General features: G+C 34.7%; 1 protein-coding gene across 5 annotated transcripts in view; it reads right to left on the minus strand.

The window, feature by feature from the left end:
* Positions 1–20377, minus strand: part of USP34 (ubiquitin specific peptidase 34) — a 239468-nt gene that overhangs the window by 136448 nt on the left and 82643 nt on the right. For all 5 annotated transcript variants that reach the window (XM_079792022.1, XM_079792020.1, XM_079792024.1 and 2 more), the window contains 5 exons: positions 17324–17538; positions 13172–13287; positions 12960–13087; positions 3991–4080; positions 1396–1491 (listed from right to left, as the gene is read on the minus strand). In XM_079792022.1, the coding sequence (XP_079648148.1) occupies positions 1396–1491; positions 3991–4080; positions 12960–13087; positions 13172–13287; positions 17324–17538 (645 nt within the window). The remainder of the gene's footprint in view (positions 1–1395; positions 1492–3990; positions 4081–12959; positions 13088–13171; positions 13288–17323; positions 17539–20377) is intronic.

Genomic DNA, 20377 nt, shown 5'->3' on the forward strand with positions numbered 1-20377 from the left:
TCTACAAGGGCTAAGGCACAAGCTTCTTTTTTACTTTAGCGAGGTAATCACAATTTATAGATACTCTAGTATGTGCCAAATATTACTTACTAAATTATTTTATTTACTCCTTACAAAAATTCATAAGGTAAGTAAATGAAACTCATTAGAGAAGTAAATAAGGTCAAAACAAGAGATTCGTAATCTAAAGCCAGGTCTGATGATTCTTAAAGCCCATGTGCTTTCCAACAATACCATACTGCCTTCCTAATTTAATAAGGATAAGAAATTAACAACCCTAGTGGCAGATTTAGGCAAGAACACTGATCCAGAGGTTGGTTAAAAGAACTGGAACAGTGTTTGTGGTAATGTCAACTTGTGAAAAGACATGGAATATATTTTAGCATTAACATAACTAGAGATTGATGACAGTAAAAGAGAACACTCAGGAATAGGAATTATAGAAAACAGACTGTTTCCTTGTTCATAAAATGTGTGTTTATAAAATGAATTATAGAAACCCTGGCTCCATTATTTATAAAATGTGTGAACTTGGGAAAGTTATTTACCTCAGAGCTTAAATGTTTTTATTTTTAAAACGTGACTACCTAACTCAAAAGGGTTGTTAAATTCATTTTTGAAGCTAAGTATGCATGCCTTAAAGGTCTGTGACTTTTCTGAACACTTCTCCAGTCAACTCAGTTTCCATCTATGTGGAAGTTTCCTGTGTGATTTATCTTCTCAGTAAATACTGTGCTACTTCTCATATTCACTAACATGCTGATACTAACAATGAGCTGGTTTCCTCAATTAGACTATCAGTCCCCATCAATTGACTCACAAGCAGTAACCTTCTGAATTTTACATGTTTACTTCTGGGCAGGCTTTCCCTATAAGCATAGTTTTAAACAGCTATATCACTGACCAATTTCTACAACATATCCAGAGAACATTTATAATGATGAAATATTAACCAGTTATGCCACCAGTTTTTAAACTTTCCACACATGTCCTAAACTTTTTAAACTAGTATCCAATTAAAATAATAAAGGGAAATGTTTTAAATTAATTATATGTTAAATGTTTTTGTTTGGAAGTAAATATTTAAAATTTTTAGAGTCAATGCCCCTAATACATTAAGACATAAATATTGATGATTTCTGGGGGGAAATTTACTTTTAGTTCCTGAAAACAACTTTCAACAGAACTCAACAGTGAAGGTTAACCATGTCCAAGTTATAAAAGATTAAGAATTACAAAAATAACTTTATAAAATACAACTTAGAAAAATCCTTTCTCTTAAAATTTTCACAATGAACATTTTTATTTACTATATAAAAGTAGAAACACTGAAAAATTATCTTTCAGAGGACAATCAAGAGTGAAACATAACTAACCTAATTAAGGGATACTTACAGTGCATGTTTTTGCCTTCCTTCTCTTACAGACTGAATATAGTATACCAAATTATCAAAGAAAAGCTTCATCATATTCAGTTCTTTTTCTGCCCACCTGGACCAATTGAAAGAAAAAATAATTTTAAAGCCATAAGGTAAGAAAATAAATCTATTATAGAATGGAAATATATATATAATCTTCAAATACAAAATCTTTTTATTGCCAAAACTTACACCTTGATTTTTATTAAAGTATCAATGTTGGTTTTTTTTAATTTTATTGTTTAAAGTATTACAAATAGTAGTACATATGTCTCCTTTTTTTTCCCCATTGACCTGCCCCCAGCCTCCCCTACCCCCCAGCACATGACCTCACCACCCCCGCCCCCTGTCTAGCATCCATTGGTTATGCTTATATGCATGCATACAAGTCCTCTGGTTGATCTCTTAACCCCTCAACCCTCCCCCTGCCTGCCTTCCTGCTGTAATTTGAACAGTCTGTTCAATGCGTCTTTGCCTCTGTATTTATTTTTGTTCATCAGTTTATAATGTGTTTTAATCTCAAAATACTCAATCCTTGTGAAGGGGAAAAATGTCTGGTACAGTGCTAATTATAAATGACTATCATGAATATTAAAAATGCCTGACACAGTCCATATAATAGACTGTATGCACTGGTTATTATTTAGCAGAATTTAGTAGAGGCCCTGACATATAAAACACATACAATATAAAATTACTAAACCAGAAAAGTTTACTATCAACATGTAATCTGCTTATTTTTAATAATTTTTAAAAATTAAATAAATATTCAGGTATTAAACTCCAAAGTAGGGGGAAAAAGAAATAGTGATAAATATAATCAGAGATCCCAGGGTCTTTAACTTCCATAACTAACAATCTATCTTACACAATATTTCTAGCAATATATCAGCTAAAATGTATAGATGTAAAAAGACTAAAATTCCCACACTTCTAATGTAATTTAAATCATGCTTTTGCTATATAGTTCTCTTTTCAAAATAAGTTACTCTCCCTTTGCCAATCATTTAATGAAGATCAAGTGGTAGAAAGAAAACCTAAAACTTAGGCTTAAAACTAGTTCTAACAGACTTGCTCCACAGCTCTGGGCAAGTAACCTGACCTCTTGAAATCTGTTTGCTGGTTACCTGAACATTTACTAAGAGAATCAGGGACAACAACTTCCAATTTTAAAATATGGCCATAAGAGTTTAACAGATAATATGTACCAATGTTGAGTGCTGCTGCACATAACAGATTCACAATAAATGGTTTTTGTTATTACTGATACTAAATAATCATAGGGAGCTCAGGGTTCTGGATAAGATTTAGGATACAGTCTCATGTTAGAGACCCAGTGATCTGTCATTAACTGAGCTTATTTACATTTAATTTAAAGAACAAGCTCAAAGAGTTTCAACTCAATATATTTAAGTTCAGGTACTAGATAAGTAACTATATATTGAGTTTGCCTCTTCTACAAGAATGTTACCCTTTCTTCCTCCTCAATAATAACCTCCTCAAATAGCCACAATATGTCACTAATTTGCCCAAGTGAATCCCTTTCATACTTTGGAATTTTGTAATTCAGCCATTTAAAAACTATGGGAAGTGTCAATGAAGTAAGACTCACGCTATTCTTGTATTTTAAGGATACTAAAAGTTTCCCTCTGTTTAGCAGCTCAAGGACTTTCCTTGCATTCACAATCTAGAATGACCACTGGAGTCATATTGCAATATTAACCTAAGACTTTCTAAGATGCTTTTAAAAAAAAATAGAGGCTCATGTTAAATAGATCTCCTTTAAAAGAGCAATAAATAAGCAAGAGCTATAACTCAAAACAACTAACTTCATCCTATATAGAACTACAATGTAGACTTCCAAGAATTTTTTAAATGGTATTCATTTTGAAAGCAAGCAAAGTGCAAGTGCTCTTACCATCTAATCTTAGGTTTGAAAAGCTAATTAGGTAAAAAGTCATCCTACTTGACTTAAAAAATGAGTCCTTCAACAGATCCAATTTTTCCTAAAATTTAAATGTCTCTAAATCTCTCCAAAAGTCTATTTTGAATAAAGTAACATATTCTTAGAGATTAATGAAGTGCTTGTGATAGCTAACTTTCTCTAGAATGTTACCAAAAACTAGATCAATTTCACAAAGAATTTTTTAACATTGATTAATAGGATGAGGTCAAAATTACCCCAACATGATGTCTAGAACCAATTCCTAGGAACAGGAAAAATAAAAGACATCCTAGAGTGTTTATTTTAGGGGGGATCTTCTTCAGGAGTTCTTTGGTATGGCCAGGTATACTAAAAATCTTCACCCTAAAATTAGAGCATTAATTGCTACAACATTTTTCTCAAACTACAAAGAATACAAAAGTCAGATTTTCCTACTGATTGGAATATAATTTCCATGGGGCTAAGTGAAAGGGATAACACTTAGAAATCTAAGAAAACATTTGAACCACATGAAAGTCAAAACTTTCTGGTACAGAATAAAAATCAGAAAGTTATTAAAAACCCTATTTGATAACTATGACTTGAAAAAGGATCTTTACAATGAATACATTTCTTTTATTTACTTACATTGTAATCCAATGTGTATCATAACTACTCCCAAACTGCTGAAAAGTACCAAACAGTTTTGGAAGAAGCCGAAGTGAAATTACAACTGATCTGAAACAGCAAAAACAGGTATTTATAGAATGAACTAATTTTAACTGCTATCAGTAATTCTGGCTTTTTACAGAAATTCAACTGTTTTTTAGATCTTAAATGCAAAAGAATTTAATGAATTTACATATATATTTCTTACACAAACATTAAAATTTTTTCTTCTGAAATACAAATTTATACATTGGGGCAAGAAATCAAGTTTTAAAATTCCAATCCAAGACTTTTAAAGTAAAATACACTATAAAATCTTAGTATTAAAGCAAGTAAAAAGCATTTAAAGGTAATTTTTTTTGGTCTTTTTTTTTCCATGAAAGTACATATTCTTTAACAAGTTATGGGGGCTCTGAGAATTTAATTAAGGAAAATAGAAAACAGCAGCCAGAGTTGGGACCCTCAAAGTTTAATGTGCACTTGATTCACCTGAGGGAATTTTGTTAAAATACAAATTCTGATTCAGTAGGTCTAAGGTAGGTTCAGAGATTTTGCATTTATAACAAGATCACCAGTGACAAACTGTTGGGTTTATGGACCACATTCTGAGAAACAATAATGTAGAGAACATTTATTTCAAACTATACAAATTATCACTTTCTCCCTAATTCTCATTTACTGTGATCTGTATCCAAGTTGAGATTCACTGCATTAGGAGCCATGTAAATAATGAAAGCACACCATACACCTCAAGTATGAAGGAGCAAAAGAGTAATAGAAAAGCTCACACAAGTAGATCTGAGCATGCCTATCTTCTGAAAGGAAGGGGTATAAGGAAGATATTGGCATACAAATCCCAGAAGTCTTAGTAGGTAAGGAGATTAGCTGCATGAGCCTTGAAAGAAGGACAAACTCTAATGAGATACTGATTTTTTTTTTTTTTTAAAGCTCGGGAGCCAATATGGCTTCTTGAAAGAATTTTTTAAAAGAGAAAAGTTGGCACCCTAACCACAAGTTTGGTGTCAAGTTAGTCCTCCAAAATGCCTACTCTTTTGAGAAGGTACCAGGAATAACAGAGGAACAGGTTTGAGTGTGAGGGAAATAGTGATGGAATACTGAGTAGCAGAAATTAGAAAGGAAAACTTATTTATGAATGAAATCCAAAGTACTTAAATTGGACTACAAAGCCCTGTGTGATATGTCCTTACTCCTCCTATCAGTCTAACTTTATTTCCTTCCGATCTTTCTCTTTGCTATCCCTTCAACACACACAAGCACATTAATGCTAGGGGCCTCTGCTTTTGCCTGTACTTGGATATGCTCTTTACCTAAATATCTATCTGCAAGACTATTCCTTCTCTTACTTTATTCATGTTTCCTCAACTGTCATCAGAAAAGATGGCCAGGACAATTCTCTATTAAATAACACCCTTGAATTGCCCCAGGAACCTCTTGATTCCTTCCCATTTTTCTTCATCATCTAAAAAATATTCCTTTATTTAATGTGTCCATCATTGATATGTGCTCAATGAGAGCAAAGACTATCTTATTAAAATTCTCTGCATATGGTGCACACTGAACATATACTTAAATAATGAACCAGCAAAGAACTTAAAAGCAAGATTCTCAAGGAAGGAGATGGACAACTTTTTATATATGTATTTAAATCCTCACCCAAGGATATGTTTTTCTTGATTTTGAGAGAAAGAGAAAGAGAGAAAGAGAGAGAGAGAGAGATTACATGCCCAAACCGGGGCTCCAACCCCCAACCTAGGTATGTGTCCTGAACAGGAAATTGAACCCACAACCTCTCTTTGGTGTACGGGACAATACTCCAACCATCTGAGCCCCACCCAGTCAGGGTGATGACCAACTTTTTAAATGCTATATAACCATCATGAAGAACCAGGACAAAAAAAAAATGCTACCAGATAACAAAAACAGTACGTTAGTAGAACGTTAGAGGATCAAACCTACATTGGTAAAGATTAAGAAGTACATAGTGAAGTAATGAGGACAGTTAGTGCCTGAGATATCCGGTAAGTACAATATAAATATTCTTCAAATTATTTAAAAACATTAACATTTAAAGTACATTTTTAAAATATGACTGTCAAAAACTGTCAGTTTCTTAAAACCCCATGAGATTACAATTCCATTTTTAGGTAGTTGATTAAAATAAAAAAATATGTAGCTCTATATATTTTTTAAAAAGTATATTTTTAAGTATTAAAATTTTTTAATATTTTTCTGCAAGCTGCACAGTAGTGGTGTTTGGAAAAAGAGGCCATGGAGAATGAAGGGGAATTTCAGATTCTTTATCTAGAATGCTTTATCAAATTTCAGAAACATCTGTGGTTTTTCCTAAGAATCTATAATAATAAAAGGGGAAGCCCAGGTCCTGGGTGCCTGCCGGCAGCCGGAGGGAAGCAGCCCGGGTCCCCGGTGCCAGCAGCCAGGGAAGGAAGGCCAACTATTGCACGAATTTTCGTGCATCAGACCTCTAGTTAACATATAAAACACTAGACCTAAGGCAGTGATTTTAACCTTTTTCATCTCATGGCGCACATAAACTAGTTACTAAAATTCTGTGGCACACCTAAAGAGTATACTTTTGCCAATCTGACAAAAACAATGCACATAGTTTTGATTCATTCACACCAGATGGCTACTGTTGTGTTGGCTGTTGCCTTTTTTTTTTCTTTTACAATCTAAGGGAAAAGAAATCAGTGCCCCTGACTAGTCAGGTATTGCATGTTTTCAAAATTCTTGTTAAATGGACATTGGTTGAGTGGATAATGGTGTGGTTCATGTAAAAGAACCAAAACCAGAAATTTGGATAGAAATGAGACTCATCTTCCCTGTATTACTCCCCGAAGAGGCATGTTTTTCTCCACAATTTATTTATAACCACTGAATTATCAAGAAATGATTACATATTAAATTACTAAAACATTTTTAAAGTTTTTCCTAAGATTATCAGAAAAATTTTCTCCTTAAAAATTTTCCAAGAATATAGAAGTCACATTTTAAGTGCTATACATTTAACTTTAATATACTTTTATTGATTTGAGAGAGGAAAGAAAAGGAAGAGAGAGAGAGAAACATCAATGATGAGAGGGAATCATGGATCGGCTGTCTCCTGCATGCCCCTCACTGGGGATCAAGCCCGCAACCTGGGCATGTGCCCTTGACCAGAACTGAATCCGGGACCCTTGAATCCGAAGGCCGATGCTCTATCCACTGAGCCAAACCAGCCAGGTTGTAAGTGCTATACATTTAAGAATACTTTATAAGAAAGGACTAAATCCAAATTCAAAGGCCCCAAAATACTGCATTTTATTTAAACTGATAAATTTAGAAGAAAAAAATATATAAAGTACCTATTTATTATAGACTAAAAATTAATCACTTACAAAATAGGGTCAATTTATTTGATTGGTGACATAAATTAATATTCCCATGTTGAAGCTTTAATTGCTGAATGCTTACAAAACTCAATATAAAAAGAACTGTATATTCAAACTTTTATTTCAAAAATTCTTCCAAGAGTGAACCTTTCAAATACCAAAACACAAGCCTAGGCAACAATGTCAAAAAGGTTCAATAATCCAGAGTAACAAGATACTAATTTTAGACTGAAGAAAAATGCTATTACACTAAACTGTCGTAGTTCTTTGCGTGATTCTAAGAATTTCTGTTATAAATAGAAGAATATTACCAAGCCAGCAATTTTCAACCTGTGTCCTGCTGGACACTGGTGTGCAGCAAGAATTTTTAAAACATCATATACCTATTTAGTCAGGGGCATTGACATCTTTTATTTATTTATAAATAATAAATTATTTATTGATTATTGTATTATGTCTTTTTCCATACAAACAACTGTATATAACAAGAGTTGATGCAAAACCCTGTTTATAATATAGTCATTATGAAGGTTAAAACATAACAAAAAAGTACACAATATCATCCATTTCTTAATTATCTGAGCCCTTTATTTATATTAACAGGATTCCTGACATATGCAATCATTTTACTCAAGAAATCATTTGTACACACAGGCAAAAAAAAAATAAACACATGGGTTCAAGTACCTATAGGGAATCAATGGCAAAAAAATAGCACATTGGATAGGTTCCCAGAGCCTCAATTCAATTCAATTCTTAGGACTCAGAATTTCAGGGATGCCTTGGGACCCCTAGAGACCGGATGTGGACCTAGTAAACATAAACAACTAACAGGGCTGACTACCACCCAACCCTTACATTTGTACTCTACTCACTAGACAGTAGTCTTGTCTCACTCATCCTTGGTACAAACATTAAGCTGATAATAGACTTTTCATTGTGGGAGCTACTTTCTGCCTCATGCTCTCACATTATGACAACATTCTGCAAACACATTCTACCACGTGTTTCTGCATGTAACTTTAGTAGACTTCCTGCACTGTTGAAATGTTATTTATGTGCCTTATAAACCAATCTGCCTAGGGATAAATGTGCACAACACACATGGTAAATATTACCGAGAAAGATTACGCAGGCATTTTTTTAAATGTTTGCAATGGTTCCATATAAATGATAGAATTATAGGTGAGTATGGAAGACTTAAGTTTCTTCTTCAGATCTGTTTCCTGAGAAGTAATGAGTCCAAATTATTGTTCCAAAAAAGCTACATTCATTTTATAAAATAAGTTGAAATATGACCACAGAAAAACAAAAGCAAACAAAAAATGCTGACAGGTTTACAAACCGTGGCAAGTGAGGAACTAGAAAGAAAATGAAAAGGTTAGCATAGAGAAATAAAAAGAAACATAAAGCCTCTAAGTACATAAAAAATTAACATCATCAAGAAGTAAACCTCTGATTTTTTTCAAATGTAAGGAAAATGGTAATTGTGTTAAAGATACACTGGCCCGTTTATTTAACGTAAGTAAGAACTTTCCTATTAATATGAGCACACTTGTGCAAGTTTCTTTCTTACTGTGATGATAAACTGTGTTTAGAATAGGATTTCTCAACTCTTGATGTGGTCACTACTGCCATTCTGGACCAGATAACTGTTGTACAGGGCTGTCCTCTGCCTGGAAGGGTGTGCCTTATAAACCAATCTGCCTAGGGATAAATGTGCACAAGGCACATGTTAAATATTACAGAGAAAGATTATGCAGGCATTTTTAGCAGCAACCCCAGCCTACAATAACACCTCTAAACCTACTCATTAGTGTAACAATCCAAAGTATCTGCAGCCCGGTCAGTGTAGGTCAGTGATTGAGCGTCGACCTATGAACCAGGAGGTCACAGTTGGATTCCTGGTCAAGGCACATACCGGGGTTGCAGGATCGATCCCCAGTGTGTGGCATGCAGGAGGCAGCCAATCAATGATTCTCTCTCATCACTGATGTTTCTCTCTCTCTCTCCCCCCATCTCTGAAACCAATAGAAATATATTAAGAAAAAAGTATCTCCAGACATAAATACTGGGGACAAAGGAGAGAGAATCACCCCCATTGAAACCACTGGTTAATCAGGAAACCCAAACTAGTGATGATTAAAATATTTTCAAACTTTTTTTTTTCCATTTGCAATGATAACTTCAGTAAATGCAGTTGATATATACTGCATATGTTGCATATATCATCGGCTGAAAAATGCCACTATGTTCTATGTATTGTCACATATGACTAATGTCTTCTATAGTAAGAAGTAAGACTAGCATAATATAGCAACCCTCTGAGGAGTAAAGTCTGAGGGCAAAATTAACTTCAACATAATAGTTATGTTTGAAGCCATTAAAAAATTCATTAAGTGAGCCTTGGCCTGTGTGGCTCAGTTGGTTGGGCATTGTCCCCTACAACAAAAGGTTGCCAGTTTGATTCCTGGTCAGGGCACATGCTCAGGTTTCCGGTACCATCCCCAGTGGGGGACGTGCAGGAGAGGCAGCAATCATGCTTAGCTCTCACATGGATATTTCTCTCTCTCTCTCTCTCTCTCTCTCTCAATATCAATAAAAATATATTTTTTTAAATCATTACATGATTAGTGTACAGGGAATGCCTCAAACAAATGTAAAATGTTTCATGTTCAACTAATTTGGAAGTGGATAAATTCAAGCTGAATAAGAAATCCAGATTGACAATTTTCATTTTATACACAGATTTTTTCCTTTTGTCCTTTTATAAGAGAAAAATATGCTAATGGTGGAAAAATGGAAAACAGAAAAGCATAAAGAAAAAAAGACTCAATCCTACCAGAAAATAACCATTTACAGTCTCATACTGACTGCAATCTTTTTAGCAAAATATGCCCATGTTATTATATAATCTTTGAAAACAAGACTCTAAAAGACTACGTGATATTTTATCTTTCACAGTTTTTTCTTTTTATTAAAGTATAACACACATGCAAAAACATATAAATCTAAGTAATAGTTCAAAATATTAAGTGAACATACCTGTACAACCAGCACTAACATCAAGAAATAAATCATTACCAGCATACCAGAAGCTTTCATTGTGCCCCTTTCCAGACACTAACAACACAAGAGTAACCATTATCCTGACTACTAAATATAATAGTTTTCCTGTTTTTAAACACTTTAAAATTAGAGATAGATCATTTGACTTCTTTCACTCAACATTATGTATGTGAGATCCACCCACACTATTTTGTGCAGTTGTAGTTCATTATTATTGCTATATACATTACATCACTCAACAGTCCAAAATTTGATTTTCTTTCCTATTCTTTTTTGGCATTTGGACAGTTACACAAAGAATATTTATAGTTATTTTGAATAGCGCTGTTATGAGCTTTCTGGAATGTCTTTTGGTAACTATCGGGATGAATTTCTTAGGGCACATACTTAGCAGTGAAATTGCTGGGTCACAGGGTATGCAGATACACATATGAGGAATATAAAATTTATAAAACCACTTTATTTTTTGAATTTTAACTGCTTTTATCACACAGTAGTTGGAAAAGAACAAATATTTAGATTGGAAAACAATATTAAATAATTTTTAAAAGATTAAAAACAGTGTATAGTATGCTATCAAAAAAAGATATAGATACACACCTTCATATGTGTTTTTATAAAGTCATATAAATGGTTCTTTGAGGTTATGAAATTATGGATAGTTTAAATTTTTCTATGTGCTTTGTTTTTTCACATATTCTACAACTAACATTTTTAAACAGAAAAAAAGCCACCATTTCATATATATAATTATAAATGTAGAAGCATTAACATCTATTACAACTATTGGCAATAACTGCCTCAGATCTTTTTAAATTTAATCCTCATAACAACCTTATAAAATAGGTTCTAATATTATTCTCATTTTTACATAGGAAATACAAGTGTTGCACCAAAAATCACAAAGTGAAGTTGGTCAAGCAGTCTGATTCCAAACCCATCCTCTTAATTTCTGGTTAAGTATAAAACCACTTTAAATACTGTTTGGTGGTTTCACAAAGACTTTTAAAAGACAATTATCATTTTTAAATTAACTATTATAATACCTATGTGAATGATAAAATATGATCCAGGCATTAACAACATTCCTTTTAAACAATATATGCTAAATGAGGCTACTGATCCATTAAAAGAAGTCTACTGGTGATTTCTCATTCCTACATGAAAAAGCAATTTTCTATTTGATTGTTCAAATTTTAGCTCTTTAAAGACCAAAAGTAGAAAATATTACACATACATGTCTTAATTCAATTAGGTAAAAAGAAAAAACTTTGATGCACTTAAATATTCAATAAAATTAGACATTTATATCAGTCTTAGGAGAGGTAAGCTGAAAACATTAATTAATATAAATAACATATTAGTAATTGAATTTACTATGCCAGAAAAATAAACCATCATTAATCAAAGCAGTATGAGACAAGAAAAACCTGAAATTATATAATAGAACAGAAGTTAAAAAACATTAATAAAGAGCCTGGCCAGTTTGGCTCGGTGGTTGGAGCATCAGCATAAAAGGGTCCAGGTTCAATTCCCGGTGAAGGGCATGTACCGGTTCCAGGCCTGATTCAGGCCTGGGTCAGGGCATATGTGGGAGGCAGCCAATCAACGTGTCTCTCTCACATCGATATTTCTCTCTCTCCCCCCTCCCTCCCTTCCACTCTCTCTAAGAATCAACGACCCCAGCCAGTTTGCCTCAGTGGATAGAGCATCGGCCTGAGGAGTGAGAGGTCCCGGGTTCGATTCTGGTCAAAGGCACATGCCTTGGGTTTCGGGCTCGATCCCCAGTAGGAGGCATGCAAGAGGCAGCCGATCAATAATCATTGATATTTCTATCTATCTCTCCCTTTCCCTTCTTCTCTAAAATCAATAATATATTTCTTTTTTTAAAAAAAAGAATCAATGGAAGAATTAACCTCGGGTGAGGATTAACCAAAAATAAAAATAAAATTCAAGAAACTTGTGGTAATCATTTGAGCTCTATCTGATAAGGAGACTATAAATATATGGCAGAATTTAAACTAGAGAAAAAACACTAACCTAAATCTTTATATACAAAATTCAAGATACAAACAATCCACCCAAATAAAAGAACAATGCCATTATCAAAATGGTTACATTTCAGCTTATATGTAATGTTCAAGAACATTTAACTGCAATGTGAACACACAGTAATCACCAATATGTTCTCAGAATCAAGAAGAGAGTGTTATTATTATTTCTTTGTTTCCCTTGGTGGGAATCTAATCAAGAGTGCCAAATGAAATAAAGTGCTGGGAAAAAAAAAACAAGACTGTGTGATAAAATATGAACCCTGAAAAGGAAGTTTTTAAACATAATATGAAAACCACAATTACTAAAAAATAGATTGATAATGGCACATAAATGCTGATTTCACCACACCTAGTAAATAATATACAAAATGAGCTTTGACTACTACATTAAGAAAAAATTTAAATTCCTATTTACCTGTTGTTTCCTAAATTTTCAAGGCAACCTTCAATGAATCTCATTCGAATCTGTCTATCCGTAAACCAACATACTAAGGAACAGAGAAGTTTCTCTGCTTCATTTATTAATCCTTCAGAAAGATTAACCTACAAAAAATACATAAAGTTACTATTTATTCTGAGGGCATTTTGCAGTAATTTTGCAGTCTTGGGTTCTATTAAATAACTTACTGCATCATCATCTTGGACTATATCCCACAACAAAGTGTTTCCTTTCTTGCAAACATTATCCAAATTAATGTCTGTCACAGCATTACTGTTGAATTGATGTTTATGAACTGCAGGTCCTGAGGGGGCAAAGTACAACACATTGTAGAGGAAGACAGCTGACTAAAATTGTGATGTGAATTATAGCGTTCATAAAGTTAACAAATCAAAAGTATAACCATTAATATCTTTTTACATAACAAAATAAAAACAATACAAATTAGCACAATAGTTGCTTTATGAATGGCAAAGAATAGTATTGTTTAAAGTTTGATTAGACTAAAGTAAGAAAAATTTCCTTTCCATAGTCTCTTCACTACTTCTAATTATGATTTAATGTTTTTTCACAGGTCAAGATAACTATACATAAATACTTAAATCCCAAATTAAGCATAAAGAAGACAACTTGAGTAAAATAATTCTATAGCCAAGGGATATTCCTTTAACTGACCTTCTATATAGTTGTCTTATATTCTTACACTAAAAAAAATTTTTAATTATATTGGAGATTACTTACCCAAAACCTCACATTAAAAAACGCTATTAAAATAATTCAGACTCTCAAAAAAAAATAATAATAATAATTCAGACTCTCTGAGTACCAGGCTAAATAAATTCTAATTGTTATATTAAGCAAAAAGCTTCTTTGCTTTTTGTCTTTTAAACAGCTTTACGATGAAATTTCTTTATTGGATTGTACTTATACATTGATTTCATTAAAATAATTGTACAACCATCAACACAACACAGTTTTAGAACACTTTCACCACCCTAAAACATTCCCTAATACCTAATTCCAATTAATCCCTGTTCTCATTCTCCAGCCCAGTCTTTATCCAACCCCATAAATTAGCCTTTTCTAGAAATTTCATGTAAATAGAATCATACAGTAGGTATAGTCTTATGTCTAACTTGGTTCACTTGGCAAAATGTTCATTGAGGTTAATCCATTTTGAAGCACATATCAACAGTGTGTTCCTTTTAATTACAGTATAATATGTCATATGTGGAAATAGTGCATTTTGTTTACACATTCGCCGGTTAATGAATATTTGGATAGTTTCCAGTTTGGTGCTAATGTTAATGATGCCATAAACATCCGTGTAACAAGTCTTTTTATGGATATACTAGAGGCCCGGTGCATGAAATTCGCGCACTCAAGAGGGGTCCTTCAGCCCGACCTGTGCCCTCACGCAGTCCGGGAGCCCTCAGGGAATGTCTGAGCGGGCCTAAGCCATCAGTTGGATATCCTTAGCACTGCCGCAGAGGCAGGAGAGGTTCCCACCACCACTGCTGAGCTCGCCAGCTGTGATCCCAGCTTCTGGCTGAGCGGCGCTCCCCCTGTGGGGGCACACTGACCACCAGGGGGCAGCTCCTGCGTTAAGCGTCTGCCCCCTAGTGGTCAATGCACATTATAGCGACCAGTCGTTCGTCATTCGGTCGATTAGCATATTAGCCCTTTTATTATATAGGATGTTTTCCTTTCCCTTGGGTAAATGCTTAGGAGTGGAGTTAATGGGTCAAAGGTAAATAAATGTACACTTATTAGAAACAAATTGCCAAACTCTTTTCCAACATGGCTGTGCCATTTTACATTCCCACCAAAAGTATATTAAGAGTACAAGTTCCTGCTCCTCCACATCCTTTCCCAACACTCATTGGTCACTTTTTTTTAAGAGTCTATTCTGGACTCTTTATTCTGCTCCATTTAAAATAATAATTTGCTTCCCAGTTATATAAATTCCATTTCTAAAAGTGTCTTGAACAATAAATGCATGCATATGTATTTAATAGTCATCCATTAGGTTAATGTTTTTTTTAGATTTTTACAAAATAGGTATTTTATTTATTTTTTCCCATCACCATTTATCCCCCCATACCCTCTTCCATCTCCATCCATTTCCCTTGTCCCTGCAATCACCACTGTTGTCTGTGTTCATGAGTTCTTTCTCTTTTTTTTACTCAATCCCTTCACCTCTGCAGCCTCCCCACAGAACTGTCTGCCTGATATCTATGAATCTGTCTATTTTATTAGTTCAGTTTGTTTGTTAGATTCCACATATGAGTGAAATCATATGGTACTTGTCTTTTTAATTTTAGGCAATCTGATAGGTGTGCAACAGAATCTCATTGTGGTTTTTATTTGTATTTTTCTAATAACTACTGATGTTGAGCTGCTTATTAACCATTTATATTTATGTACCTTCTTTGGTGAAATAAATCATTCCCCACTTTTTAATCACATTGTCTTACTATTGAGGCTTGACTTTTTGGTATTTACTTTTTAAAATTAATTTTATTAAAATATATTATAAATACATAAGATACATAACATTTTTATCACCCCAAAAAGTTTCCTTGGACCTTTTACAATCAATCTCCACCACCAAATCTCAAGTAACCACTGAGTAGATTTCAACCATAATAAATTAATTTTGAATATTACAGAAATGAATATAAATTATATACAGCATATACTCTTCTTTCTAACTTCATTTGCTTATTTTTTTATATTCATCCACTGTGTTGTACTGTATCAGTAGTTCCTTCCTTTTTATTGATGAGTAGTATTCCACTATGTAAATATACAATTTGTTTATCTACCAGTTAATTCCAGTTGAGGCTCTTATGAATGAAGCAGATATGAACATTCATGTATATTTTTGTGAATATGTTTTCATTTCTCTTAAATAAATACCTAGAACAGGAATTGCTAGATCATATGGTAGGTACATCTTTAACTTTGTAAGACACTGATAAACCAGTTCCCAAACTAACTATACTTTTCTATATTCCTTGACAGCAATTTATGAGAGTTCTATTTTCTCTATATCCTTAGCATCATTCATTATCATTAGCCTTAATATTACCCATTCCAGCAGGTGTGTAGCATTCTGGTTTTAACTTGCATTTTCTAGATGACTAGAGATATTGAGAATCTTTTCATGTATTTATTGACCATTTCTATATCTTCTTTTATGTATTAACTGTTCAAATCTTTTGATCATTTCAAACTGGAGGGTCTTAATATGTTGGAAGAGTTCTTTATAGTATTAAATACATTGTATTACAAGGTGAATTTAGACAGCATTAATATATTTAATAATTTTGCTCAACTTCTAACTCCATCTAATAAACAATATGTACAGTACTGAATAAAAGGAAAATGAGATAAAAATAGAATGGTCAAAATGTAATAATATAGTATCAAAATCAAATGACCTCAATCTTAACCTATTCAATTCTCAGCAACCACAATAGCACAATTTTTTTTAAAAAGGTAACCTTATCAAGTTTATGTACAAGTAACATTTGAAATCAGTAAGTTGTTGCCAAGGTCCACAAGTTCTATCTCCAAGTTTAATCATGAATTTTTAGAATAAATTTAATTGACCAGGTTTACTTAGTTTGCAATGTACTATCATCCCAAAACCAATTTCCGAGACTAGCAAGTGCTGATGGCACCTAACCAAACAAGAGATAGGATATAGACCTTAAAACTGACAATTCAAAACTGACAATTCTAAGACTGTTTTTCTCTTAACTTTTTTCTTTCCTCCATTTTCTTCTATTATTCTTTAAACCCCTCTCAACTCCATTCTTCCAAATCTGGTCTGTCCTATTCCTTTTCTAGATTCATTTAGAGTGATTAGAACATTATTTTTGAAGCCTTTATCATCCCAAGTGAAAGAAACACCTTGCCCTTTAGCAGTCACCCCTCCTCTTATTTCCCAACTCTCCCTAGCCCCAGGCTATACATTTTATATAAACGAAATTATACAATATCTGATCCTGTGTAATCTCCTACTTTCTGGTCCTATGACTGCTGAATATAAAATCTAATAAAAGTTATTTATGTTCTAAAATACAAAGCTATAATTTTATACATATTTTTAGTATTTCTTCTAATTAAGTATCTCTTGATGGAACTGTAGCCTTGATATTCTTGATGGAGTATTCATAACAATTTAATTCACTCGGAAAGAAAACTACCACATAAAACTTATTGGGCAAAAACACTTCAGTAACATTAACTGTTGATTCATTTTAACAATGTAATATAGATTATTCCTATTTTAAAGAAAGTAATGTATTTTACTTACTACAGAACCTTACCTTGACTAAGATGTTCATGGTAAATAGAAGCTAAATTGGGAAGATGTTGTTGAAGATGAGATGTTAGCTCTGCATGTGAATTAATCTGAACTAGCTCCTCTTCACACCCAGATTCTTCACCATCAAAATCAGCCATATTTTTTTCTGATTTTGCACTGACCTGGGAGCTACTGCAACTGACATCATCTGCACTTAGCATGTCATCAACCATATGTCTATAACACAGAGAAGAGCACAAAGTTACTAATTAGATATTTAAAGTTTCTGAATAACAAAAATATCTCTCAAAACATTTGACACAAGTTATTCACACTCAAAAACAAAGCTACATTTGTTTTTTAATAAGACAGTATGTTAAGAGATTTACAAAAACTAAAAAGCCCACAATGTCAGAACTATATATTAATTTTTCAATATACCTACATATTATCTGGTCCATCAACACACTTCAAAGAGAATAATTGTAGAGTAGGACAGTAAACTTACTTTTACATAATTATTTTATAAACTCAAATCACAATGTGAGGAACTTAAAACTTGTTTACATTTACTTATAGAACTACAGAATCAAATCAGATAACTACCAGGAAAAATATTTCAATTTAAGGCAGCAATTGAAATGCGGTTAATATTAATTGGCGGACTTTTAACTCAATAAACACCAATTAAGCACTTGCTTCTAAAACATACTATACTGGATACTCTGATATAAGAACAAAAGAATGAAAAAATAACATAAAGAAAAATGTTCAAGACTGACTTAGAGACTCACAGGTAGTACCATATGGAGAGCATATGGAAAGTGCCAACAAAGATAAAATCATCAGGTCTTGTGAGACAGAGGTTTGGTTTAGGAAAACTAAAGATATTTGCAATATAACAGTATGAGCTCTCGAAGGGAAAATTTTGAATACGTTATCTATAAAGTCAGAGCCTAACCAGTGGTTCTCAATCAGGGGTGATTTTGGCCACTGGAAGGGACATCTGGCAATGTCTAGAGCCATTTCTAGTGATCAAAACTGGACAGATAATGCTGGCATCTAGAAACAGAGGCTAGGGATGCTACTAATTCTACAATGCACAGAACAGCATTCACATTGGTGCAAATACAAAACAAAGAATTATCTGGTCCAAAATGTGAAGACTGCCAAGGCTGAGAAACATTACCTTAAACTCATATGGGTTAGTGATAAGAATAAAAAAGCAAAGAAATCAAGTAGCAATATATATGAATACGTAGTTCTCCCCAACAACCATATTAAATTGTGAAGGCCTGGCAAATTTTCAAGTCTAAGAAAACTCATCCTGATAAAACACATGTTTGTATTTCATCAACTCAACATAACTACTGGTAATAATCTATATACACTGAGTGGCCAGATTATTATGATCTCTGAGTGCATAATAATCTGGCCACTCAGTGTATATCCTATATAATAAAAGGCTAATATGCAAATTGTCCCCTTGACCAGAGTTCGACCAGCAGGCAGGCAGGCCAACCACCCACGTCCCCTCCCCTTGGCCAGGCTGGCAGAATCCCACCCATGCACGAATTCATGCACCGGGCCTTTAATACATTCAGAGATCATAATAATCTGGCCACTCAGTGTATATAATAGAGGAATATGAAAATTGTTACAGCGTCACATCACAACCAGATCAGCAGGCTGCGTCACCACCCTCTGCTCAGGCAGCTACAAGGCCCGGGGTAGGATAGGATATGATAGGAGGGGATAAGAAAGGAGAGGGAGAGGAAGGCAGGCCTGTATGCAGACGGGCCGAGAGGAGAAACAGAAATACAGAAAGGGGACAAGAAAAAGACACAGGAATGGAAAAGGGAAGGAAACGCGGGGCTGCACGTGGGTGAGGGTGGTGACCATGGCGGTGCGGAGCAGGTGGGGCCCAGCGAGGGGTGGGGCGCAGGCGGTTCAGAGCAGGGAGCCCCACCCAGATGCGGGAGGAGGGCAGTGGCGGCCATTGGCGGGAAGGCACCCATGGGTCTGGGACGGAGTGGAGGATGGTCCGAGGCCTTCTGGGCGGAGGTGCTCCTGCTTTGCAGCGGCAGCAGCAGTGCCCAGCCCGCGCAGGCCTCGGCCACCATCACTGGGCTGGGCGTCCCGGGCAGGGAATGGGAGCAGGACGGCGGCGGGGAGGCCAGGCGGCGAACACGTGGCTGGGGCTGAGCCCTGGGCTGGGGGTTAATGCCTCCCCCGCCCCCCGCCCCCCGCCCCGAACGGAAGCTTTAAGAAGGGAGAGAGGGAGGGAAGAACTTTATAAAGGAGTGAGTAGAGAGCAGAGTTAAAGAAGGAAAGAGGATGTATGAGTGAACTGTAGGAGCTATAATGAAAATCAAGTATAGTTGTGTACTGGGGACAGATTTTAAAAGTAGGAGTCAGAAAAGAAAAAAGATAAATGATAGTGAATAATTAGGCAGGTAGATAGATATTAAAACAGTGGATGTAAGTAGAGAAGAATGTATGGGAAAGGTAGGATGAGAGAGAAAGAGGGAGAGAAGAAAAGTTTTAAAGGGAAGTCGGTAGACCTTAAAAGGAGAATGGGAAGCAAGAAATGGGGGAGAAAGCAAAGCAGGTCCGAGGGAGGAAGTGAAGAAAAAAATTAAGGTGGGAAGGAAGGAAAAGGGGAGGGAGGGCAGGGGTAAAGATAAAGGAAAGAAGGAATGTAGGGAGGGAGGGAGGATAGGAGAAAGATGGGAAGAAGGATGATGGAACAGAAGTAGGAAATGAGGAAAGAAAAGTTTATAAATGATGAGTCAGTAGGAAAAAGTGTTATATAACGGAGAGAGAAAAATTGTGTGAGAGGGAGAAGCCAATAAGGAAGTCAAATATAATTGTGTGTGAAGGGGATAAGATTAAAAAAAAAAAAAAAAAGTTAATAGGGGTGACCAGGCCAGCAGGGGAGTGCAGTTAGGGGAGATCAGGCTGGCAGGGCAGGGCAGTTAGAGGGATCAGACTGACAGGGGAAGGCAGTTAGGGGGATCAGGCAGGCAGAGTGGTTAGGGCAGGCAGGCAGGTGAGCGGTTAGGAGCCAGAGGTC

The sequence above is a fragment of the Cnephaeus nilssonii genome (genome assembly GCF_951640355.1).
Source record: "Cnephaeus nilssonii genome assembly, chromosome: 15".
NCBI lineage: Eukaryota > Metazoa > Chordata > Mammalia > Chiroptera > Vespertilionidae > Cnephaeus > Cnephaeus nilssonii.